Below are 23,171 nucleotides of genomic sequence, written 5' to 3' on the forward strand. Positions count from 1 at the left end.
ATACAGAGACTTGCTTAAGTGGATGTTTGGACCCCTTTCCAAGATCTCACAGGGCCCTGCAGAATCTTGTATTTTCACCATCGATACTAACTGTATCCTATTAAGCTAGTTGCTTATGTGTCTGTGACCCCCGCTGTACTATGAGACAGTGGAAGGCTTGCTTAGATTCAATCCTCTTACCTCTTACCAGCATTTGGCAAAGAGAAGGCATCCAATAAATGCTGCTGAATGAGTAAACTGATGTCTACATTCATATAGCTCTGAATCATTCTCCAGCTTCTTAATGTTACTTTTGTTTTTGTTTTTGTTTTAAAGATAGACGAGAAAATTCGGTAGGCTTTTATTTGAGAATACCTAGTTATTTTCTGCCTGGGCAGCTGAATGTGTACATAATATGCAAAACCTTGCTACTCAAAGAGCCTCTAGATGGAAGAAGGTGCTGGAGAGGGAGGCGAAGGGCACCGGTTTCCATCTCGGGTCTGTGCACACGGCACGCAGCCAACCCTCTGAGCCCCGGCTGCCTCCTTGGCAAGATAAAGGGACCCAACAGGAGAGCCTGAGATCCCATCTACCCAAAATTAGTTGGATACACAGCATGTTCAGGAACTTTCCTCAAGCCACGTCATGAGGAGTGCACACTCGAATACAGTTCCACTCAAAGAGTCACACAGGAACCTATCTAGAAATCAATACACAGGGACACACGAAGGGGTGAATTCTTCTCCCAGAGAAAGTCCTAACTCTGCCCCGAAAGGCGGTGGGAAATGAGGCGAATGTTTTGGCCTAGGTCATTAACATGGAAAATAAAACTGTAACAGAGAGCGAAAAATATTTAAAGACGCCGACGCGGAAGCAGAGTGCAACCGGCCCGGCCAAGTAGCGGTGTCTCCTGCAGCCGGCACACCACCGGCTGGGACCCAGATCTTCGGGCGTCCAGCCCCCCACACGGGGCTCAGGCTTACCGGGAGGGTCCCTGCAGATGTAGCAGACGTACTGCTCGGGGATGCTCTCCTCCAGGAGCCCCATGCACACGCTGTGCTGCCAGCACAGACACTCTTCGCACTGCGAGAAAACACAGGGGCGCCTGCAGTCACTGGGCTGCTCCCCAGCGAGGAAGCCACGCCCCCTCCCCGCCGTGAGGCTCTTGGCCCCCCCCCCCCTGCACTGCGAGTCTCGTCCACGCGACGAGGCGGACGCGGATTCAGGATGCATTTTCTTTCTGAAACACTCAAATGCTTCACGAACTTCCCCCTGCCACAGCTATTACCTTGACAAGCTATGTACCTTGACATATTACTTAAACCACACACACAATCATAAAACTAGTTCTCTCATTTATTTCCCACTAATTTTTAGGCAATTACATCCTTAAAACTCTTAAAAACAGCCTATTAGAGGGGCGCCTGGGTGGCGCAGTCGGTTGGGCGTCCGGCTTCAGCCAGGTCACGATCTCGCGGTCCGTGAGTTCGAGCCCCGCGTCAGGCTCTGGGCTGATGGCTCAGAGCTTGGAGCCTGTTTCCGATTCTGTGTCTCCCTCTCTCTCTGCCCCTCCCCCGTTCATGCTCTGTCTCTCTCTTGTCCCAAAAATAAATAAACGTTGAAAAAAAAATTAAAAAAAAAAAATAGCCTATTAGAGTGCACTTTTTTTAAAAGGCAAGTTCATAGGAGTGCCTGTAGCAGTGACTTCAACCGGTATGGTGATGCTATAAATTTGTAGTTCCCTTATTTGAGAAAACCTTTGAAAAGGGGTAGAAAAAAGATTACTCTTTCTTCATTCCTATGACCATCATTTCCAAATCTTCTAAATGTCATCACAGAACATGGGGTTATGCTTCTCCCTGTTCCTAGAAAGATACCCTTTCTACAGGGAGACACCAGTGGTTGGTAACGCTTCATCCTCGCAACAAACTTTGAGAAGAGTGGACACGTTTATTTCCAGATCTGCAGGTTGAGGGGCTGGGAAGGTGACGACACAATGTTATTAAACAGGGACCCGGGCCAGGAAGAGAAGGGCTGCTACGCTCTACCCTTCAACGCGGATGCTCGCCATCTTAATGGCTTCAAAGACTGGCTTCCAGAATTTCAGCCTGAAGACCTCAAACTCAACACTAGCTCTCTCAGGTGAGACAGCCGTCTACTCCTTTGATGAAGAGATTTCCCCACCAGTACTACTGGGACTTGAAACGCTGTGATAAGTTGAAAACCTCTGTCTTCAACAGGACAGTTAGTGACAAACACGGAAGCCCTGGTTGTACTTGCTGAGCACCTGAAGGTAATGGCTCCGGAGGGCAGGGAAGACGGGTTACCTGGATCATGAAGCCGTTCTCCTCATCCATTTCACAGATACATCGCACGATCTCATTAAGAGCATCATCTTCATCCTGAGATTCCTCAAAATTGGTGGAATCGAAGTCCTGATTGTACTCATCCCCACTTAGAAGTAAACTCTCTGTTGAAGAATCGTCTAGGAATTCCACATCCGATAAGTCTAGAACATACACAAAAGTATACTCAGCAAGTATTTTTCCAGGTTTGTGTCACTTTTCCAGATAGAAAGGAGCTAAAGGAAGTGACTGTAAGCTATTAAATATTTAGAAGGGAAGGGCAGACAAATGAGAATAGAGCACTTGTCCCTAAACAAAGAAACAAAGGATTTTTGAGGCCAAGGTAATTATGACTGACTTTGCGTCTTCTCATATACACTATTACAAGTAACTTGCAGAGGATCCCCTAGCCTTGGTGCTTATAGAGTTTATGGCCAAGGTTGATATTGGTAACTTAAATACGCATAGTTCTCAAACGCTCTCACAAACGTTAGTCCTTTTGATCCTCCCAAGAACCACGGGTTATAAAGAGAACGGGTTTCGTTATCTGTACCACAGACATGGGCATTTCAGTGAAGGGAAGGAGACTGCCTGGAGTCCGATATCAATGCTACTATTCTTAACAGGATCAGGATCATCAACCACCACTGCACTTAATATGCACCAGATACTCTACCAAACACTCCAAACACAAGATCTATTACTTGCTCGAGGAGTGTAGCCAGCTAATGGTGAAGCCGACTGCATACCAGGACTACCTGACTCCAAAGCCTGCGTTCTTAACGACTTCACCAGTATTTCTTAAGGTGGGATCTTGAGTTCCCTAAGGAATTTGCAAAGTTTTAAAATTTCACTTTGATAAAAATCTTTTAAAGTATATTCTAGAAACTAGATTATATAGAGGACCACTACATAGAATTTGACTCAAACGCCCAGTTTTAGGTTTGTATTTGTGCCAGCATTGATGTCAAAGACCACAATTTTGCTCAGGCTATTGAGAAAAAACAAAAACAATTGAGGCACACACAAGGAAATATTTATAACCAAGGGGAAAAAATGAGGACGGACACTAGAGATCTTGCAGGAGTGTGGATGGAGATATAAGGGAGCTGAGTCATCGCGAGTTGTGCAGTGGAACACCTGACCGCTGCTGCGGGGCACCTGGGGGCTAATCAGCTGAGCACTGCAGCGACAGGTAGTTCCTTGTGCCCCAGTGTCCCAGCCTCTGGTCTCGGTCTGCCCGCTGCTTCCCCTGCCCACTGCTCACCTCCTTCTGGGCGGCATCAACAGGCTGGGAGAGCAAGGGCTTTGCACTACTGAGTGCTCCACATCTAGTTCTTACAGTGGAGCCTGGTCTATACCGGTAAAGCCACTCCAGCTTCTGGAGGAGCAAAGGGGGGGGGGGGGGGGGGTCTATATAAAGAGAAAATTCTCTTTAATCAGACCAGAAAGAAGTTGGCCAAATTTGAAAAAAAAAAAAAAAAAAAAAATCATGTTGTTTATAACTTAAATATTTCATGACTTAGTGTTTCTCTTATCAGCTTCTAATCTTATTTTTTCCCTGACTCTGTTTTTGAATGTTTTGTTTTTGATTTACAAAAAGTTAATGTTCTATAGAAAAATGTCTTTTTTAGGGTCTTAGGACATCTCAGAGAAGTCAGTAGAAATAATGGTCGAGAAATATAGGAAAATTTTCAAGAAGGAGTAAGTCAATCATGCATTATAAAATCCTAATAATAATGAGTAGTTTTAAGAACCTAAAGAGGAGATTTCATTCATTCATCATCTTGCTAGCATAAACCCAAAATCAGTATTTTCTCTCAGGCCTTCCTGAATGCAAGTTCATGTTTCAAAATGGCAGACTAGGACATGAATAAACAAACACTGTTGCAGCATGTAGGTGGCATGATATGGATGGCAATCGTAGCAGGATAAATAAATTTAAAACTATTATCACTGAAAGGAATTAGTGTGTATCTCACACATGCTTTCATGGCCAAAATCACAGGTTTTATGATGTTCGAATGTAAACTGAACATAATGGCCAGAAAACCTAGTTTGAATAATTCCCAAGCATCAAACATACGTTTGGCTGAATTCTAAGGGCAGAGTAAATGGGTCCAAGGGTTCAGAGTTACAAAAGCAAAGTTCCCTCTCGCACTAAAATAGCATCTGGACAACAGCTCCAACTGAGTGGCCACAGAACACCATCCTCTTCCAACGGCTACCCCTTGATCTATCACTGTCTTCCCAGACATATTCTCCGAGTGTGGATTCCAGATCAGCGTCACCCGGGAACTCACCTGACATCAGGAATTCTGAGGGTGAGGCCCAGAAAAGTGTTTTTCACAAGCTCTCCAGGTGGTTCTGATGCACGCTAACGTCTGAGAAGCCCTGGCCGAAGACCCACACCCCTCACAGGTCAGTGCTCGGTCACACAGGGGGCAGAAGACACAGCAGAACCGACAGCACGCGCCCGCGACACCCTTTCCCTCCCCTCTCGAGCATCTAGTTCTGGCAACACAGCCCGCCCGGACATAGTCTCCATTCTCCAGCAGCGCTCTGTGTATAAGGAGGACACTCAGGCCCTCACGGCTCAAACTGGGGTGCTCTTAGGTGATTTTCAACCCCTGCCACCCTGCCCCAAAGAATCACTCGGAAACTGTATCTTGCCAAAAACCGCATCTGCCCTTCCAGAAATCTGCCTCATGCTCCGCAACAGGTCTCTGTATCGGGGTTCGGAAGGCATCACAGCAACAATGATCACGCACACCTGGGTTTAAGAGCCACTGGCCCAAAAAGGGACAGGGGACTGGTGTTTGTTAGAAACAGAGGGAGGTCTTTTTCCTAATCCTCTGTCCCCCCCCACCCCCGCCCATATTTTAAGACTATACATCTCTAAAGTGCTGGGCGCCTGTTTTAGGAGAAAAGGGAGAAGATGCTACTCTCCGTAGTGGGCTCGACAGCAGTCAGGCCTGGGGGTTAAGCAGGAGGCAGCAGTGCAAAAGGAAGCACGGCACCAACCACGCTGGGCCCTCAGCAGAAAGGAAAAGACAGGAAGTGAGCTCAGCCACAACCATCCCAAGACCAAGACCCTGTCCCTTATCCTTCGTTCCCTGACTGTCGTCCTCAAGCCACTGCCGTCAGGGTCTCCAGCGGGAGAGGCTCCCCTTGGACTGCTGAGAGCACTGGAAGGTAAGATAACAACCCCGCGGTCAGGACCGGGCTTTCGGGGAAACCCGGCAGATTCCCAGTATGTATGTGCAAATACCTATGACCAGTACATGGTGGACACTAAGAGTTTCTTTACCATCTGCCCTTCAATTAATTACAGAAGCCAATTTTACTTTACAGGATTTTAAAAAGTAGTTCAAATTTCTAATGCTGAGATTTTCTTATTAGTTTATGGAAGAACTTCTGAAACGGCGTGCCCTGCTCACGTAAGCCCTTAATAAAGTATGTTGTTATCTCAGTTCCACACTTAAGGATCTTAAGACTTGTTTTAAGCATTACATAGTTACACATACTTTCACCACTAAGATCAACTGACAAAATTGCCCTTGGGTACTGATATGTTGTATTTTTCTCCGTAAACATGCTTCGCAGAGCCAGAGAACTCCCAGAAGATCGAGTTAGTGGAGAAGAGCACCTTTCCAGAAATTCTAGAGAACTGTCTTCATAGTCTGAATAGTCTGCAACATAAGATACATAAAGAAATATTAATAAAGTGTCAGGTAATCAAGAAGAATCACTATAAAAATAACGAGAGAGCCATGTTTTACAAGACACAAGATAACCATGTCACCTCTTTCTCTCCTTACCCAGGAATGGCTAGATCACTGTGTATCTGATAAACCGGGTTTGGCAAGAACACCTGGGAAATACATCCGGGGCAGTATTTGCATACCAGGGAGCACCGTGTTCTAGCTGGTACCAATAAAGTCCTGTTAACCAGTGCAGAAGTGAAAAAGGATTATCTCTACAGTTTCTCTCCATTATAATCAAGGCTATGTCTGTAGTAAGAGGTGCAAGATGGAAAATCGACTTTTTTTTTTTCTTTTGCAATTTGTAAAGAGGTGCTCCTAGTAGGTAGCATGTCAATTATTACACTGACAATTCAATCCATTGATAAATTTTTCAGCAGAAAACCTCTGAATGAAATTAATGCCAGTCCTGTCTTCCTCAACTTAGCGTGAGTCCTGCAGACAAGGAGGTTCTGAGGCAGACGACCACCTGGCACGTCTGACAAGTGACAACCTGTGAGACTGTGGCTGCCTCGCAGTGAAGGGGGGAGGGAGAAACGAGGCTAGAGTGGCGGGAGCAGGTCAGGTTAAACATGTTTTTCGTTTTGCGTTCTGCCCGAAATGCAGCAAAAAGGGCGTGACACAAGTCCGGTTCTGGCTCTGAAATCCCACTGGAGCTGTGCAGTGAGAGACGGCGCAGGGAGGCACGGGCGGAGGCACCAGGGCCCGGCAGGGGAGGAAGGAGGAGGGCGTGGAGTCGGACAGGCAGATGCTGGGATCTGGGGACTGCAGGGGAGGGGCTGACACAGGGTCAGAGGGTGATCTCCAGGCTTCTGCTTCAACTGCCAAGTGTGAAAGCAGGGTTCGGAGATGGGGCTGACGAGTAAGAGAGAGGTGGAGGAACCAGAGAAGGAATGTGGGTTCCCAGGAGGGCTTTTTAAAGATGGGAGACCCTATACATTGTCTCAAAAATCTAAAAATGAGGAGAGGCAGGGTGACAAGTGCCAGGATTTTAAGAACTGAAGACAGACACTGCCTCCCTCTTAGTAGAGGCAAAGGAGGAGAAAATGGATACAAGCAGCTAAGTGCACAGTTGTGGGTCAGATGAGCAAGTTCTCATCTGGTGGCTGCTATTTCCTCAACTGAGTATGAGTGAGGCAGAGGTCACTGGAGGCAGGTTAAGGACTAAAAAGAGGGAGAACAGAGCGGAAGAGGTGGAGGAAAGGTCGAGGGTAGGAAAGCAAGCTCCAGGAGAAGGGCAGCACCAATGCTGGTGGGCACTGTGTGCATCCAAGTGACATTGGTGGTTGTGGTCAGCAAAATAATTGTCCCCCAAGACGTCCACGTCCTAATCCCCACAACCTGTGAGTGTGCGGGGCTCTGGAGCAAAGGGGAATTGAGGCTGCTTATCAGACCTCAAAATAGGGAGATTACCCCGGATCATCGGAGTGGGCCCGATGCAGTCAGAAGAGTCCCTAAGGTGCAAGAGAAAGGCAGAAGAGTCAGTGTCGCAGCGACGTGAAGTGAGAAAGACTTGAGTGGCCCGTTGCTGGCTTTGAAGATGGCAGGGGGGCATGAGCCAACACATGCAGCAGCCCCCGGGAATCTGGGAAGGGCAAGTAAATGGCTTCTCCCCGAGAGCCTCCCGAAAGGAATGTAGTTCCCCCGAGGCCCATTATGGACTTCTGACCTTCAGAGAACTTTAATAAATTCGTGTTGTTTTATGTCACCGATACATAGACTTCCGTGACAGCAGCAGTCGGACAGTAATAGAGCGGTCACCATAAATACTACAGCACAGCCGCATTCTTTGGGCACCCTGGTGTGCCAAACATGATTCCAAGTGCTTCGGGTATATTAAAAATGTCTCAGTCCTCACAGCCATCCGACAAGGGAGCTAAGCAGGCTTGGTGCCATTTTACAAGCGGAAGAGCAGAGGCAGAAAAGGTTATGTAAATTAAACTGCCGAAGAGTACATCTGTCTCCGCAGCAAAGCCAGCCTTCAAACCTGACTCTGACTACCGAGCCTTACGCTCAACCAGAAAGTGTTACCAGGGGACTTCGACGTTTACCGTATACACAAACTGGAAAGCTTGTTAAAGCTGACGCCTGGGCCTCACCCCCAGCAGGTCAGGAGTGGGGACACTCCCGGATACCGCTGTCAGACTGCAAAGCGGTCTCGGAGTGGCACGGTGGTTCCTGTACGTCTCTCACGGCCTCCCGGCAACTCTACACGGCTTACCCAATGCCATGACTCAGACACAGGCGCGAAAAGGCCGTCTGCTGAATGCCAGCTGGCACTGTGTTAAGTACTTTACAACGATTACCTTACTGAATCCTAAAAATGAAACCACACGGTAGGCACTGTTATTACCATTTCCGAAGCGAGGAAACTGACGTTTATAGCATTAACATAACTCGCCAAAGGTCACGTGAGCTATCGATGTCACGGTGAGGAACTGAACCCAATGCTCACCTTTGAAAGCTGCCCTTTTACCGACATTAGTGCTCTCTCAGCCGAGTAAAAGTAGAAGCAGAGTCTACTTTCTACACCGGAGTGTAAAAATAACGGGAGAAATCTCAATTTGGTGTTAAAAAGAAGGCACGCTGACATACCATCCCTCCGCGTGGGATTAGCAGCTAAACAAAACTCGGCAGTCTACACCACACCTGCACCTTGCATTCTAGTCCCCACTGGCTACCGTGACTAAAGGCTACCTCTGGCTTCAAGGTCAGATCAGCTGTAGCCCTCCACATAAAGCCCCTTCCTCGACCACCGGGGCTTCTCTACACTATACACAGAACTTACTTTGTGTCACTGCTACCTTCCCAGTAGAGAGCCGCGCATGCTTCTTATCCCTCTTTGTCTCTACTGACAGGCTTGCTTATAAGCGTCTGGGAGGGAGTCTTTGCTTTCTCTACATAGTGTTCTGGACTCTCCTGGCATTTCTCACTCTCGTTCTTTTCACTCTCTGTGTGCCTTCGGTTCTCTCATACTTACAGATATATGACAAAGAGATGAAGCGACCGTGGCTCAAAGTGACAAAGGTAAAAACTGGCAAAGACGTCACTCTTAAATCCCAACATGGTGGCTGCTCATACGGACAACCGAGAGAACTTACTACGCCAGCGAAGACCAGCCAACGCTTGCTAGAGGGAAGGCCGCGCCACCTGCCAAACACTCTCGAAGGCACAGGAAGTAGCGTAACAACAGAGCATGATGGTTAAAGTCCAACTTGAGAACGAAGCCACACGGCCTGGGTTTGAATCTGCCTTTCACCACTTACTAGCCACGTGGGCTTGGGCGACGCTCTGTCTCGGCTCACGGTTTAAGATGGGGAGAAGAGGCCCCACTAAATTTAGAGTTAGTGGATGTGAAGAGGAAACAAAGCACCGAATGTGAACTGCTTGTATCATCTACATAATAAGCACCGGCAGGATATGCAAAATAACACTCAGTGTTAAGGATGAATTTTCAAAACTCCCTGGTGGTAGTAACTGTAGATTAAAATACGTATCGTATTAGGAACCTCAAGTAGGAATAATGTTTCTGTTTTTGAAGTTGGCTCCATGCCCAAAGTGGGGCTTGAACTCCCCCCATGACCCTGAGATCAAGAGTCACATGCTCTACTGACTGGGCCATCCAGGTGCCCCGGAAAAATAATGTGAATGTTTTAAAATTAAGATGTCTTTAAAATTATTTGAAACCCCCCATTTCCAGCTTAAAGACTACCCTCCTAATTTGATGTGGAGAGGAGTGTCACATCCAAGATGAATATAAATAGCCCAGAATAAACTGTCAAAGTGATCATCAATTGCAAGGATGCCGGTGATTATCCAGCACTGCACCTGCTGAGTATAAAGTGCATAAAGAGCACAGCTTCTGTGCATCTTTAAGTATTTGCCAGGATTCCATCTACAAAGTTAAGATTTTCATTTATAGGTCTGATTTTACTTACTAAAAAAATTTTTTTATACATTTATTTATTTTTGATAGAGACATAGCACAAGTGGGGGAGGGGCAGAGAGAGAGGGAGACACAGAATCCGAAGCAGGCTCCGAGCCGTCAGCACAGAGCCCGACGCGGGGCTCGACGCGGGGCTCGAACTCACAGACCGTGAGATCATGACCTGAGCCGAAGTCGGACGCTTAACCGACTGAGCCACCCAGGTGCCCCTATCGGTCCGATTTTAATATGTAAAAAAAAAAATAAAGTTCTTTTCTTTTTAATTAAAAAATAAAAATATATTAACGTTGTTTTCCAAGATTACTTTTTAATGGCTCTTTAAAACTAGGGTTAGCGGAACACGACTCAGTGGTGCAAATGTCCAATTTTTTCTCCAAGTCTTACTAATCCTGATCAGCCTCCTTTCCTCCAGACCACCACTCCCTGCATCCTCATAAATGCTCTCTCACTGCGTAGCTAAGGGAGGCCCACTCCTCACTTGTTCCCTGCCAGCCCCTCTCTGTTATCTTTCCCCCACTTTCTCAGGAGGCTAGCATATTAGGATTGTGTGTCTGCCAGCGAGTCCTGGGACAGACCTGTTGCTGACATGGCACACAGGGACTTGAACAGCCGGCCCTTCCGGCCCTGGGCACTTCCTGTCCCCACAGCAGTACCTAAGGCCACCAAATCCCCACAGCCTCTGGTCACTTGGGAGTTCCCCTGGCCATTTTACCTGCAGTCTGAAGCTTCTCTCACGCCTACATTAGGATTCATCCTCCCGGGAGGGTAATCCTGAATCAAATGGGTTTGTGCTTACTGGTTTTTGTTTCTGAAGTGCCAGAATTTCCTGACTTTAAGGTTCTCTGGAGTCTAGGCCCCACAGAGCTCTACGTGAAGGGGTGGGGTGAGGGGAGAAGGGACAAGGGGCAATGTAGGCACAGGAAGGCCCGGACATGTTTGAGACACTCTCTGGAAAGTGGTTTCAAAAAGCTTTTCAATTCTGTTTGATCCTATGTCTTCGTATCTACTCTGGCAGCTTTAGAGATAGAGAATGCAGAAACTTCACAGAGTTAAAAGTCTGAAGAATTTACCATCAATGAGTCACTCTGAAATTTCCCAGTTGGCTTTACAGTTTTTAAAACTGGTTTCTAAAAGTGTTTCATAGGGGCGCCTGGGTGGCTCAGTCAGTTAAATGTCCGACTTCGGCTCAGGTCATGATCTCACGGTTTGTGAGTTCGAGCCCCGCGTTGGGCTCTGTGCTTACAGCTCGGAGCCTGGAGCCTGCTTTGGATTCTGTCTCCTTCTCTCTCTGACCCTCCCCACTTGTGCTCTGTCTCTCAAAAATAAATAAAAATGAAAAAAAAAAAGTGTTTCATAAATACGAAAAAAACCCAGGTAGGACATAAAGCATATCAATAACACAAAATACTTGGGTGCCCATCATGCAGTTTAAGAGAATATTATCATCACTTCTGAAGTTCCCGTTGGTACCATTTTCCGATTTGAACTGATGAATTCCCTTCCCCACCCCAGAGGTTACCAAGGTCCTGAATTTCTGCTCACCATTCTCTTGCTTTTCTTTTTTTTTTTTTAATATGAAATTTATTGTCAAATTGGTTTCCATACAACACCATTGGAAAGTTTCCCATGTTCTTGCTTTTCTTTATGCTTCTGCTACTTTTTGCTACCATATGCTCTCACTATTTTGCATCTCTATCACAGTTTCATGTTACAACTTTTTGATCTTTCCGTAAATAAAATATCACACGTCTTCTTCTTCAATGACTTGATTTTTAGCTCATCATTTTGTTCCTGGGATTCCTGTGGATATAATTCATTTACTTACAAAGTGATATGGATTCCAAGGAATGGATGTGTGACTTCTGATGGACACCTGGGCCGATGCCAGTGTAGATATGGACATTCTTGTAAATGCCTCCTGATGGGTCCCGTGAGCTTAGTGAGGCACTGTAGGTACGTGGCAGGCACAACCTGCCGACGGCCGACCGTTTTCCACAGGGGTTGGACGGTGGTCTCCACTGCTTCAGCGACATCTGACACGCCCACCTTGTAATTTTCGCCTGTCTAGCAGGTGGGAAAGAGAGTCCACTGGGTTCTCAAAATTACACGAACCCAGCTTCTCATAAGATTGGGCGTCATGTTACATATTCATGTTATCATTTTAAGATTTTCAATTCTGTGAAGTACCTACTAACATCTTTGCCCATATTCACACTGGATATTTTTCTATTTTTCACTTGTAAGTTTGAAAATAGATTCGAATCCTGTGTCAGGTATATAGGTGGTGCAGTATTTTCTCGTGGCTTGTGTTGTCTTTTCACTCTATTTAAGGTTTTCCTTTTGTTCTCTGTAAGGGAATTTCTTTTAATTTTTTTTCCCTTTATCTTTTGATATCCCCACCCATTTCCCCATCCCCGTCCCCTGCTTTTGACAACCAATAATCTGTTCTCCATATCTATATGCTGTTCCTTTTTGGTTTTTTGTTTTTTAAGATTCCATATACAAATGAGAGGATGTGGTATTTGTCTTTCTCTGACTTACTTCATGTAGCATGAGCCCTCAACGTCCATCACGTTCTTACAAAAGGCAAGATTTCCTTCTTTTCCTAAGGACTGACTTGTGTGTGTGTGTATACACCACAATTTCTTTAACCATTCATCCATCAATGGACACTTAGGTTGTTTCCATATCTTCGCTATTGTGAATAATGCTACAATGAATACGGGGGTGCAAATATCTCTCCGAGTTAGTGTTTTTGCTTTCTTTGGATAAAGAGCCCATGGTAGAATTGCTAGACACGGTAATTCTATTTTTAATGTTTTGATGAACCTCCATACTGTTTTCCACAGTGGCTGCACCAATTCACATTCCCACCAATAGTACACAAGAGTTCCCTTCTCTCCACATTCAAACTAACACTTGGTTTTTTTTTTTTTTTGTTTGCTTGTGTTTTTGTCTTTTGACAACAGCCATTCTAACAGGTGTGAGGTGATATCTCATTGTGGTTTTGATTTGCATCTTTGTTACGATTAACGATGTTGAGCATCTTTTCATGCACCTTTTTTGGCCATCTATCTATCTGTATGTCTTTGGAAAAATGTCTGTTTAGATCTACTGTCCATTTTTTTTTAATTGAATTGTATTTCTGCTATTGAGTTGCACGAGTTTTCTATATATTGTGGATATGAGCCCCTTAATAGATGTATTATTTAATTGAATTGTATTTTTTTTAATTGAATTGTATTTCTGCTATTGAGTTGTACGAGTTTTCTATATATTGTGGATATGAGCCCCTTAATAGATGTATGATTTACAAATATTTTCTCCTATTCAGTAGGCTGCCTTTTCATTTTGTTGACGGTTTCCTTTGCAGTGAAGAAGCTTTTTAGCAGGATGTTATTTTTGCTCAGTTACGTTTGCTTTTGTTGCTTTTGCTTTTGGTAGCAGATTTAAGAACTCATCACCAAGACCTATGGCAAGGAGATTACCACCTATGTTTTCTTCTAGGAGTTTTATGGTCTCAAGGCTTATGTTCACATCTTTAATCCACCTTCAGTTAATTTTTGTGTTCGGTAGAAGATAGTGGTCAAGTTTCATTTTCATGCATGTAGCTGTCCGGTATTCCCAGTGCTACTTATTGAAGAAACTGCCCTTTCCCTGTTGTATATTCTTGACTCCACGGTCATAAGTTGACCATATACGTGAGATTTTACCTCTGGGCTATATACCCTCCATTAATTTAGGTGTATGTTTTTAAGCTACATGCTGTTTTATTTACTGTAGCTTTGTAGTACAGTTTGAAGTCGGAGTGCAATGCCCCCAGCTTTGTTCTTTCTCAAGGTTGCTTTGGCTATTTGGCTTTTTTTGTGGTTCCACACAAACGTTAGGATTATTTATTCCACTTCTCTGAAAAATGCCCTTGGAATGTTGATGGGGATTGCAATGAATCTGTAGATTGTTTGGGGTAGTATGGGTATTTTAACAATACTGATTCTTCTAGGTCACAAGCACAGAATATCTTTCCATTTACTTGCATCTTCTTCAATTTCTTTCATTAACATCTCATAGTTTTGTTGTTTTTTTTAAATACACAGGTCTTTCACTTCCTTGGTTAAGTTTATTTCTAAGTACTTTATTCTTTTTGATACAGTTGTAAATAAGATTGTTTTCTTCATTTCTTTCAGGTGGTTTGTTGTTATCGTACAGAAATGCAAGATTTTTGTATATTGATTTGTATCCTGCAAATCTGCTAAATTTGCTTATTAGTTCTAATAGTTTTTTGATGGAGTCTTTAGAGTTTTCTGTATACAGTACTGCTTTGTTGGGCATTTTTATCATAAATAAATACTGAATATTGTCAAATGCTTTTTCCTCATCTATTGAGATGATATGATTTTTATCCTTTATTTGGTAAATGTAGCATATCACACCGACTTATTTGCAGATGTTGAACCATTTTTGTATCCTTAGAATAAATCCCACTTGATCATGGTGTCTGATCCACTTAGTAGATTACTGAGTTTGGTTTGGTAACATTTTGTTGATGATTTCTGCATTAGTGTTCCTCAGGGATACTGGCCTATAATTTTCTTAAAGTGTCCTTATCTGCTTTTGGTACCACCAGGGTAATGCTGGCCTCACAAAACAAGTCTGAAAGAGTTTCTCCTCTTCTGTGTTTTGGAAGAGTTTGCAAGACTTTGAGAGAAGAGTCTCGTGTTAATTCTTCTTTTAATACCTGGTAGAATTCACCAGTGAGGCCTGGACTTCTCTCTGTTGGGAGGTTTTTGATTACGATTCAATCTCCTTACTAGTAATCGGTCGATTGAGATTTTCTATTTCATTTTATTTAGTGCTGGTAGTTAGTATGATTCTAGGAATTTATCCATTTCTTCCAAGTGGTCCAATGTGTTGGCATATAATTGCTCACAACAGTGCCTGACAATCTTTAAATACATGACATCAGTTGTAACATCTCCTGTTCCATTCTATTTATTTGATTCTGCTCTTTTCCTGGTAAATCTAGTTAAAGGCTTATCAATTTTGTTCACTTTTTCAAAGTACCAGTATCTTAGTTTTGCTGATTTTGTCTACTGTCTTTTTAGTCTCTATTTCATTGATTTCTGCTCTAATCTTTATTATTTCCTTCCTTCTACTACATTTGGGTTTTGTTTCTTCTGCTATTTCTATTTCCCTGAGATGAATAGTTAGGTTGAGACTTTTCTTGTTTCTTGAAGTAAGCATTTATCCCTAGGAACTCCTGTCTTACAACTGTTTTTGTGGGGTGCCTGGGTGGCTCAGTCAGCTAAGCGTCAGACTTCAGCTCAGGTCATGATCTCACGGTTCATGAGTTCAAGCCCCGCACCAGGCTCCATGCTGACAGCTTGGAGCCTGCCTCAGATTCTGTGTCTCCCTCTCTCTCTGCCCCTCCCCTGCTCATGCTCTCTCTCTCAAAAATAAATAAACATTAAAAAAAATTTTTTTTAATTGTTTTTGCTATAGCTCACAAATTTTGGCGTATTTTCATTTTCATTTGTCTTGAGGCATTTTATTTCTCTTTTGATTTCTTCTTTGACTCCCTGATTGTTCAGGAGTATGTAGTCTAATCTCCACATATTTGTGAAGTTCCCAGTTTTCTCCATTTAATTAATTTCTAGTTTCATACTATTTATCGTGATCAGAAAAGATGCTTGATAGGATTTAAATCCCCTTGAATTTATTAAGATTTCTTTTGTGGCCTAACATATAATCTAACCTGGAAAATGTTCCACGTTCACTTGAGAAGAATTTGTTATCTGCTCCTTTGGGACAGAATGTTCTAATATATCTGTTAAGTCCATCTGATCTAACATGTCATTTAAGGTGGTTTCCTTGTTGATTTTCAGTCTGGATGATCTATCCATTGATAGAAGTGCAATGTTAAAAATACCCTACTATTATTGTATTGCTGTGTACTTCTCCCTTTAGATCTGGCAATAGCTGCCTTCTGTATTTAGGTGCTCCTATGTAGGGTGCATAAGTATGTATGAATTTCGTATCCTTCTGTTGGACTGACCCCTTTATCACTATGTGGCACCTATCTCTGCCTCTTATTACTGCCTGTTTTCAAGTCTATTTTGTCTGATAGGAATATAACTACTCCAGCTTTCTTCTGATTTCCATTTGCATGAATTATCTTTTCACCTTCTGGGACCCCCATAAGGTAAAGGTTAGTCCATTTGATGTTGTCCCATAGCCCCTTAATCTATTGTAACTTGTTTTCATTTTTTCTTTTTGCTGCTCTGACTGGATGAGTTCTGCTGCTCTGTCTTTGAGTTCATGGATCCTTTTTTCTGCTTTATCTAGTTGTCGCTGGACCCCTCTCAAGTGTAACCCGCCAATCTCAGTCTAGTCAAATTTTCAACCCCTTTCTTTAAGATTAGAACTTTTTGTTTAGAAATCCTTCCCTACTCAAAGATCATAAAGATGCTTTCCTATACTGCCTTTCAAAGGTTTACAGTTTTGTCTTCCACACATTTCATCGTTAATCATCCTGGAACTGATTTCTGGGTACGGTGTTAAGTAGCAGTCCAATTTCATTTTTAGGGAGTAAAACTGTTCTCATACCAATCACTGAAAAGCTCACCCTTTATCTAATCTAAGAATGCCAGCTCTGTACAAACCAAGGTTTTATATTTGTACATGTTTTGGATTAGCCTGTCCTTAATCAATACGTCTATTCTTTCCCAATGCCTCACTGCCTTAAACTATTGTGAAATGGTAATTCTTCTCTTCATTCTTCTTCAAGATTGGCTATTTTATTTTAGGCTCTTTACCACTGTTAAGTTTTAAAATCAGCACTGGACCTGTAAATTTATTTAGCATGAAGTGACATCTTCTCAATATTGAATCTACTAACCAATGAACGTGAATTATCTCCCATGTATTTAGTCCTTCTTTAATGTTTCTAAATAAAGTTTTATAATCAGCTAGTCGTAACTTTTTTTGCTAAGTGTAAGGACACATGGATGTATCAAATGGTTTTTCTACATATAGAAAGACAGTAATGTTTCTTGTCCTTCAACTGTTACTGTGGTGAATTTCACCAATGGATTTTCTAATGTCAAACCAACTGTGCATTCCAACCCTATGTGGTCATAGGTTTTAATACATTGCTGGACTTAATTCCATAACATTTGCTCGTGAGTTCTGTATCTATGTCCACAAATGAGAAATGCCTAGAACTGAGCTTTCCCATACTGTTCTCTTCTGATTTTGAGCCAAGTTATTTAAATAATCTAAAATGAATTCGGAGTTGTATTAGTTTCCTAGGGCTGCTCCAACAAATTATCACAAACTTGGTGGATCAGAACAACAGAAGTTTATTCTGTCATAGTTCTGAAGGCCAGAAGTAAAAAATTCAGTGTCAACAGGGCCCTCTCCCTCACAAGTATCTAGGGGCAAATCCTTCCTTGCCTCTTGCGGTGTCTGGTGGCTCGAGTGCCCTGGCTTGGGACGGCATCACTCCGATCGCTGCCTGTGTCCTCACACAGCCTTCTCCCCTGTGGGTTCCAAATCTCCCCCTCCTTTTCATTGGCTCTAGTATCCACTCAAATCCCAGATGATCTCATTCTTTTATTTTTTTTTAATTTTTTTTTTAACATTTATTTATTTTCAAGAGACAGAAAGAGACAGAGTGTGAGTGGGGGAGGGGCAGAGAGAGGGAGACACCGAATCCAAAGCAGGTTTCAGGCTCTGAGCTGTCAGCGCAGAGCCCAACAGGGGGCTCGAACCCACCAACCGTGAGCTCATGACCTGAGCTGAAGTCGGACGCCTAAATGACTGAGCCACCCAGGAGCCCCCCAGACTATCTCATTCTTTTTTTTTTTTTTTTTTTTAATGTTTATTTTTGAGACAGAGAGACACAGCATGAACGGGGGAGGGCCAGAGGGAGAGGGAGACACAGAGTCTGAAGAAGGCTCCAGGCTCCGAGCTGCCAGAACAGAGCCTGACGCGGGGCTCAAACTCACGGACCGTGAGATCATGACCTGAGCCGAAGTCGGACGCTCAACCGACTGAGCCACCCAGGCGCCCCCAGACTATCTCATTCTTAATCACATCGGCAGAGATCTTACTTCTAAATACAGTCACATTCACAGGTACAAGGACCGAGAGTTAGACATAGATTTTCAAGGGACACTTTTCTCCCTACTAAAGGAATGTTCTCTCTTTTTTTAAATTCTGAAATAATTTATGTAAGTTTGGAATAATCTATTCCTTTAACAGTTGGTAAAAATTGGCAACAAAACTTTTTGGGTCAGGGCTTTTTCTTTGTGGCAAGATTTTAAAATACTAATTAAATTTCTTTTCAGGTTTGAGGACTATTCAGGTTGACACCTCTCAAGTTCACTGCATAAAGTTGTTTATATTTTCTTCGTTTTAGGTCTGGAACATCTGTAGTTCTATTCCCTTTGGTTTCTAATCTCACTTATTTGTGCATTTTGTCTTTCTTCCTTAACCAGTGTTCCCAGTGGTTTGCTCATTCTATCAGTTTGTAATCAATTAATTTTGGCATTTTTTATTTCTTTCTAGAATTTTATTTGTAGTTCACTAATTTCTACTCGAATGTTTATTTACTAGTACTTGTTTTGAACCTGCTCATGTCTGACTTCTTAAGCTAAAGGCTTAGTTGACTTTCAGCCTTCTTTTCTAATAAAAATATCTATGACAATACATATTCTTCTAAAAGTGCCATCTTAACCACATTCTCAAGTGTCGATATGTAATTTCATCGTCTCGTGAGTTCTTAACATCTCCCCTTCCTTCTGATACCATTCTCTGATCCATGAATTATTTAAAAATGTGTGGCATGATTTCTAAACATACGAGGTTTTTCTAGTTATCATTTTAACACTGACTTAACTCTACCGCAGTCAGAAAGCGTAGTCTGCGTCACCCCATCTCTAGAGAGCGCAGACATCTGCTCAGGGCTGTCGGCAGTCATCTTTAATACATGCTGGCGACTGAGAAAACCCTTCTGCTCTGCAGCTGCTGAGTTCAGCGTCCCTGACAGGGACTGTGAGGTCACCTGTGCTGCCACCACCTTTGTTTTCCTTACAGAATACTTTTGAGTTTTGTTCATTAATTACTACGAGAGATATGATGAATTTATTCAGCAATAAAATGTGGAAATTTTACATCTAGAAAGATATAAAGTGAATTGAACATTTCCCATTACATAGTCGCCTATCTCTAGAAATGATTTTTCCTTTAATGACTACTTTCTTTGACATGAATGCATCTACTCCAACTTTCCCCTGGGTTTGTATTTGCTCACATTTTTTCCCATGCTTTCCCCCCACCCCCAACATTGCTGTCCTCTCTATTCCTATATTTAGATTGGTCTGTTAAAAATAACCTTTAACTGGATTTTTTAAATCAATTATGATCATCTCTCTCACTATAATTATGGATATATTTGGATTTATGTCTACTGTTCTATTTTGTAATTTGTATTTTTCTTCTTTGATGCTTTTCTTTTTGTATCACCTTCCTTTGGATGGGTTTTTCATTACATTTTCTTACTGTTACTCTGGAAATTATACCCCATGTTTCCATTCTTTTAGTATTCATATTAGCAATTCTACACTGCAGATTTAACCTGTTGGAGTCTTCAAGCAATACATTTCTTTCTTTTCCTCTTCCAAAACAAGACCGTTAAAACACTGAAATACACATATGCCCCTCTCAATTTAAAAGCTGTTATTATTGCTACACATTTCTGTTCCCTAACATTTTGTTGTTTCTGCCCACAACTCAAAATGACTTATATAATCAGTGTTCAGGTTTATTCACGTATTTACATTTTCTTTGCTTATCATTTCTTCCGACATCTCAAACCCTCCTTTGTCATCATTTTCCTTCAGCCTTCAAGTACAGGATTAAGAAGATATCCTTTAGACAGGCTATTGATAATAAAAATCATTTTTTCAACTGTTTCTACAAATGGCTTTATTTAATCCTCACTTTTGAAAGCTAATTCTAGGGATTGTAATTCTCGACTGAAAATAATTCCTTCAGTATACTGAAGCATACTTGACAAGGGTATCTAGTCCCCCATAATGCCGGAAATGAGAATCTCTAATCGGCTGTGATGACTGGTGTACAGATGGACTAATTCACAGACTACAGTGAACACTGTTACAGATTTTCAAAACTGGCAAAAGCCAAAGACAATCTACAGGGACTTCCCAGGTCCTCAACAATATGAGGATCTTGTCCTATCTCCATTTTGGTGGAAGAACACAGAAAAAGCGACAGAATCTGAGAATTTTAAGACACAGTAATCACCATTTTAGCGTACTTACCATGCTGCTTGGATTTCTTTTTCTTTTTCTTTTTCTTCTTCTGTTTTGGTTTGTAGTGATCTTTGTCTTTCTTCTCTTTTCTTTCCTTATCCTTCTCTCTTCTCTTACCTACATGACAGGAGTGACAAAGTTAGCCATCGTGACTGATCTTGAGTCGTTGCTCTGTGGTTAACCTAAAAGCAGCATTTATGTTTTAATCAGCTATTCCAGTCACCTGCCCAGTGGATGGATTCAATTAAACTGTTCCTGTCATGGGTCTGGAACTCCTGATTAGCTTACTGGGCTCTAAGAGGGGGTCTTCATTAGCAGTGTTGAGAAATCCCAACTCCTGACACCTTGAAGTTAACACAGACAGTAGTTAAAATATTAAATGAGTAATATACTCAGTTCCCTGATGTGGCAAGAAAGAAATTCCATAATTTAAGAAAGACTTGACTGAGGAGACTCAGCATTTCCACGGAGAATTTAACGAGAAATTAGATCAGATTTTAAAAAGAATGTAATGAAATTCTTTCCTTTGGAAAAATAAAAAACTAGATCAATCCGTAAGTAAATCCTTCAGTCTTCCAATACTTCCCAGTGTGTACAATGAAGGCTAGGAACACAGAGCAAAAACTTACTTAATTAAACTGATTTTTCCCCCAAAGTTTAAAATACCCTTCTTCCCATTCACGTGTACTTTAAAAAAAAAGGAATGGATGTGAAAGCAATATCCTAGGGTATTCTACTTAAAACTGACTCATCACATATACTCAACTACTGTTCCAAATCAGAATGATGGAGCCTACAATTTATGAAACATATTTAATCCACTCTCAGGGACCCAACTCCAGCTGGCTAATCTACAGAATATTTAAGACTATCATCCATTACTGTAAAATGTTTCATTATTATAGCACAGAAGACAGAAAAGAAAGCAGAAAACTCACTGACATTTTTATAAGGTCAGTTAAAGAAGAAAGTCTGAGAAAAATGACTCTCTTAATTTACCATCCATGCCCTAAGTCCCAACAATATTAGACAGTGGCTTATTTTTAAAGAGCCATCCTACAAAGATGTTCAGAAACACAAAATTCTCAGAGGAAGCCTTCGACTCCGTCAACAAAAAATACACATTATACTATGAAAATATGTGTTTAAGAAATACGTATGTGGAACTGAACAGCACTGATAAATACGAACCCGGATGGTCACTGACACCTAAAGGAGCACTAACAGGTAAAAAGTAGGGGACAGACTACGTCCTCCCGCTGCCAAGCCATCTATAGTCTTTTGCTTAAAGATTACTTTCTGTTCATACCAAATGCTGTTGAGCTTTTTTCTTCCAATTTCACTTTTTTTTCTGTTTTCGATAGTCCTGCAGGTTTAGGGGAAAAATACGTTAAGTTTAGTCAGAAGCGGTTAAAAGTAGGGGACAATAGTTTACATTACAAGTGCTCACAGAAGTCTACTTAAGACTCTTTTCTCCTAAGGGTCAACGTTATTTTATTGCCTGAACTAGTAACAAAGAGGTGGGACTTCTCGCTCCCCAAAACTGATACATGAAGGATGATTTTTGTTTCTTCATACTACCCACGTTAAAATCTTGGCTCCATTTGTTAACTGTTTAGCCTTGAGCAAATCATTTAATTCGTCTGTGCTTCGGTTTCCTTCTCCACCAGATAGGAATGACTATCTCACATCATTATCAGTATTATGTGAGTCAAAATCCGTAAGATGTTTAGACCAGTGTTTGACTAATAATAATCAGTGTTTTTTGTTTTTTTGTTTTTTCAGTTTCTCCTCTGTGGTGGGGTAATAACTGAAGACTACATCCTTTTTAAAAAGAGCACGAACATGGGTTCAAACATTTAAAAAGACAGATGAATGCACTGAGCAATCAGTAAAGATCTCTTCTGGCATCACAGCCTTTGGCAATCCTGAGACTGAAATGCACCCAAGTGGTAGGTCCGTGGAACATTTCTGCTTCTGCGACAATTATGACACGAATGCTCTTTAGGTCATCCAGAGGAAAAATTAAACTTCTTATTAAAGGATAGTGGTTTTCAACAACTCTGTTTAAAATTTTTAAACTGATATTTAACTTCTGTTGCCTAAACTAAGCTAGTACCTTTGAACTCCATCATGAATGTGTTGTTAGGTAATGATAAAAGCCAAAACAATTATTTTACAAATCATTTTTGGTCTTTCTCTAAAAGGAACACACAGAGGCCTATTTGCACATTAAAAATACTCAACCTTAATGATTTGGGTACCATTAACTAATATCCCAAAATATCTTTTCAACCAGTACTCTCAATAACAGTATAGCTGACACACCGACATTTAACCAAGCTTCTCAACTCAATACTCAATCATTTCCAATGCCAATATCTTATGTGTATCTGAGGTTAATCTAAGAGAAATATTAAAGTACATTTAATATACAATTTCGGTCTATTATGCTTTAATATCGCCATTTACAAAGCTGCTGATTTTTCAAGACATTCCAATACAGAATCAAAAACAAAAAAAAAAAGCTAGCACCTTACTTCAAATATTTTATACAATTTAAAAACTTAATAGAAATACAAAAATACCACTCAAATTGAATTAAATGTTAATAAGACTCTAATAAGTTTTAAATTAAGAATACTGATAGTATCTGTGACAAAAAAACAAAAAATCTTTCACAAGAAAAAAAATGAAAGGAACATCAGCACAAAGAGAAATACAACTGAATTTCCTTACTGTCAAGACTCCTGAACAAATGCATCACTTCCTTTAATAATTACTATTTATTGGGGCACCTGGG

The 23,171-nt window shown here is 41.8% G+C and overlaps 1 protein-coding gene across 14 annotated transcripts in view; it reads right to left on the reverse strand.

The window, feature by feature from the left end:
• PHF20L1 (PHD finger protein 20 like 1) overlaps positions 1-23,171 on the reverse strand; it is an 87,051-nt gene that overhangs the window by 16,511 nt on the left and 47,369 nt on the right. For 12 of the 14 annotated variants that reach the window (XM_086694950.1, XM_086694949.1, XM_086694952.1 and 9 more), the window contains 5 exons: positions 21,678-21,734; positions 20,378-20,485; positions 5,852-6,016; positions 2,307-2,488; positions 963-1,062 (listed from right to left, as the gene is read on the reverse strand). In XM_086694950.1, the coding sequence (XP_086551076.1) occupies positions 963-1,062; positions 2,307-2,488; positions 5,852-6,016; positions 20,378-20,485; positions 21,678-21,734 (612 nt within the window). The remainder of the gene's footprint in view (positions 1-962; positions 1,063-2,306; positions 2,489-5,851; positions 6,017-20,377; positions 20,486-21,677; positions 21,735-23,171) is intronic. The other 2 variants (XM_086694947.1, XM_086694951.1) reach the window with 2 other exon arrangements.

Source organism: Puma concolor, chromosome F2 (assembly GCF_028749965.1).
Source record: "Puma concolor isolate L17-30 chromosome F2, mPumCon1.1.hap2, whole genome shotgun sequence".
Classification (NCBI taxonomy): Eukaryota; Metazoa; Chordata; class Mammalia; order Carnivora; family Felidae; genus Puma; species Puma concolor.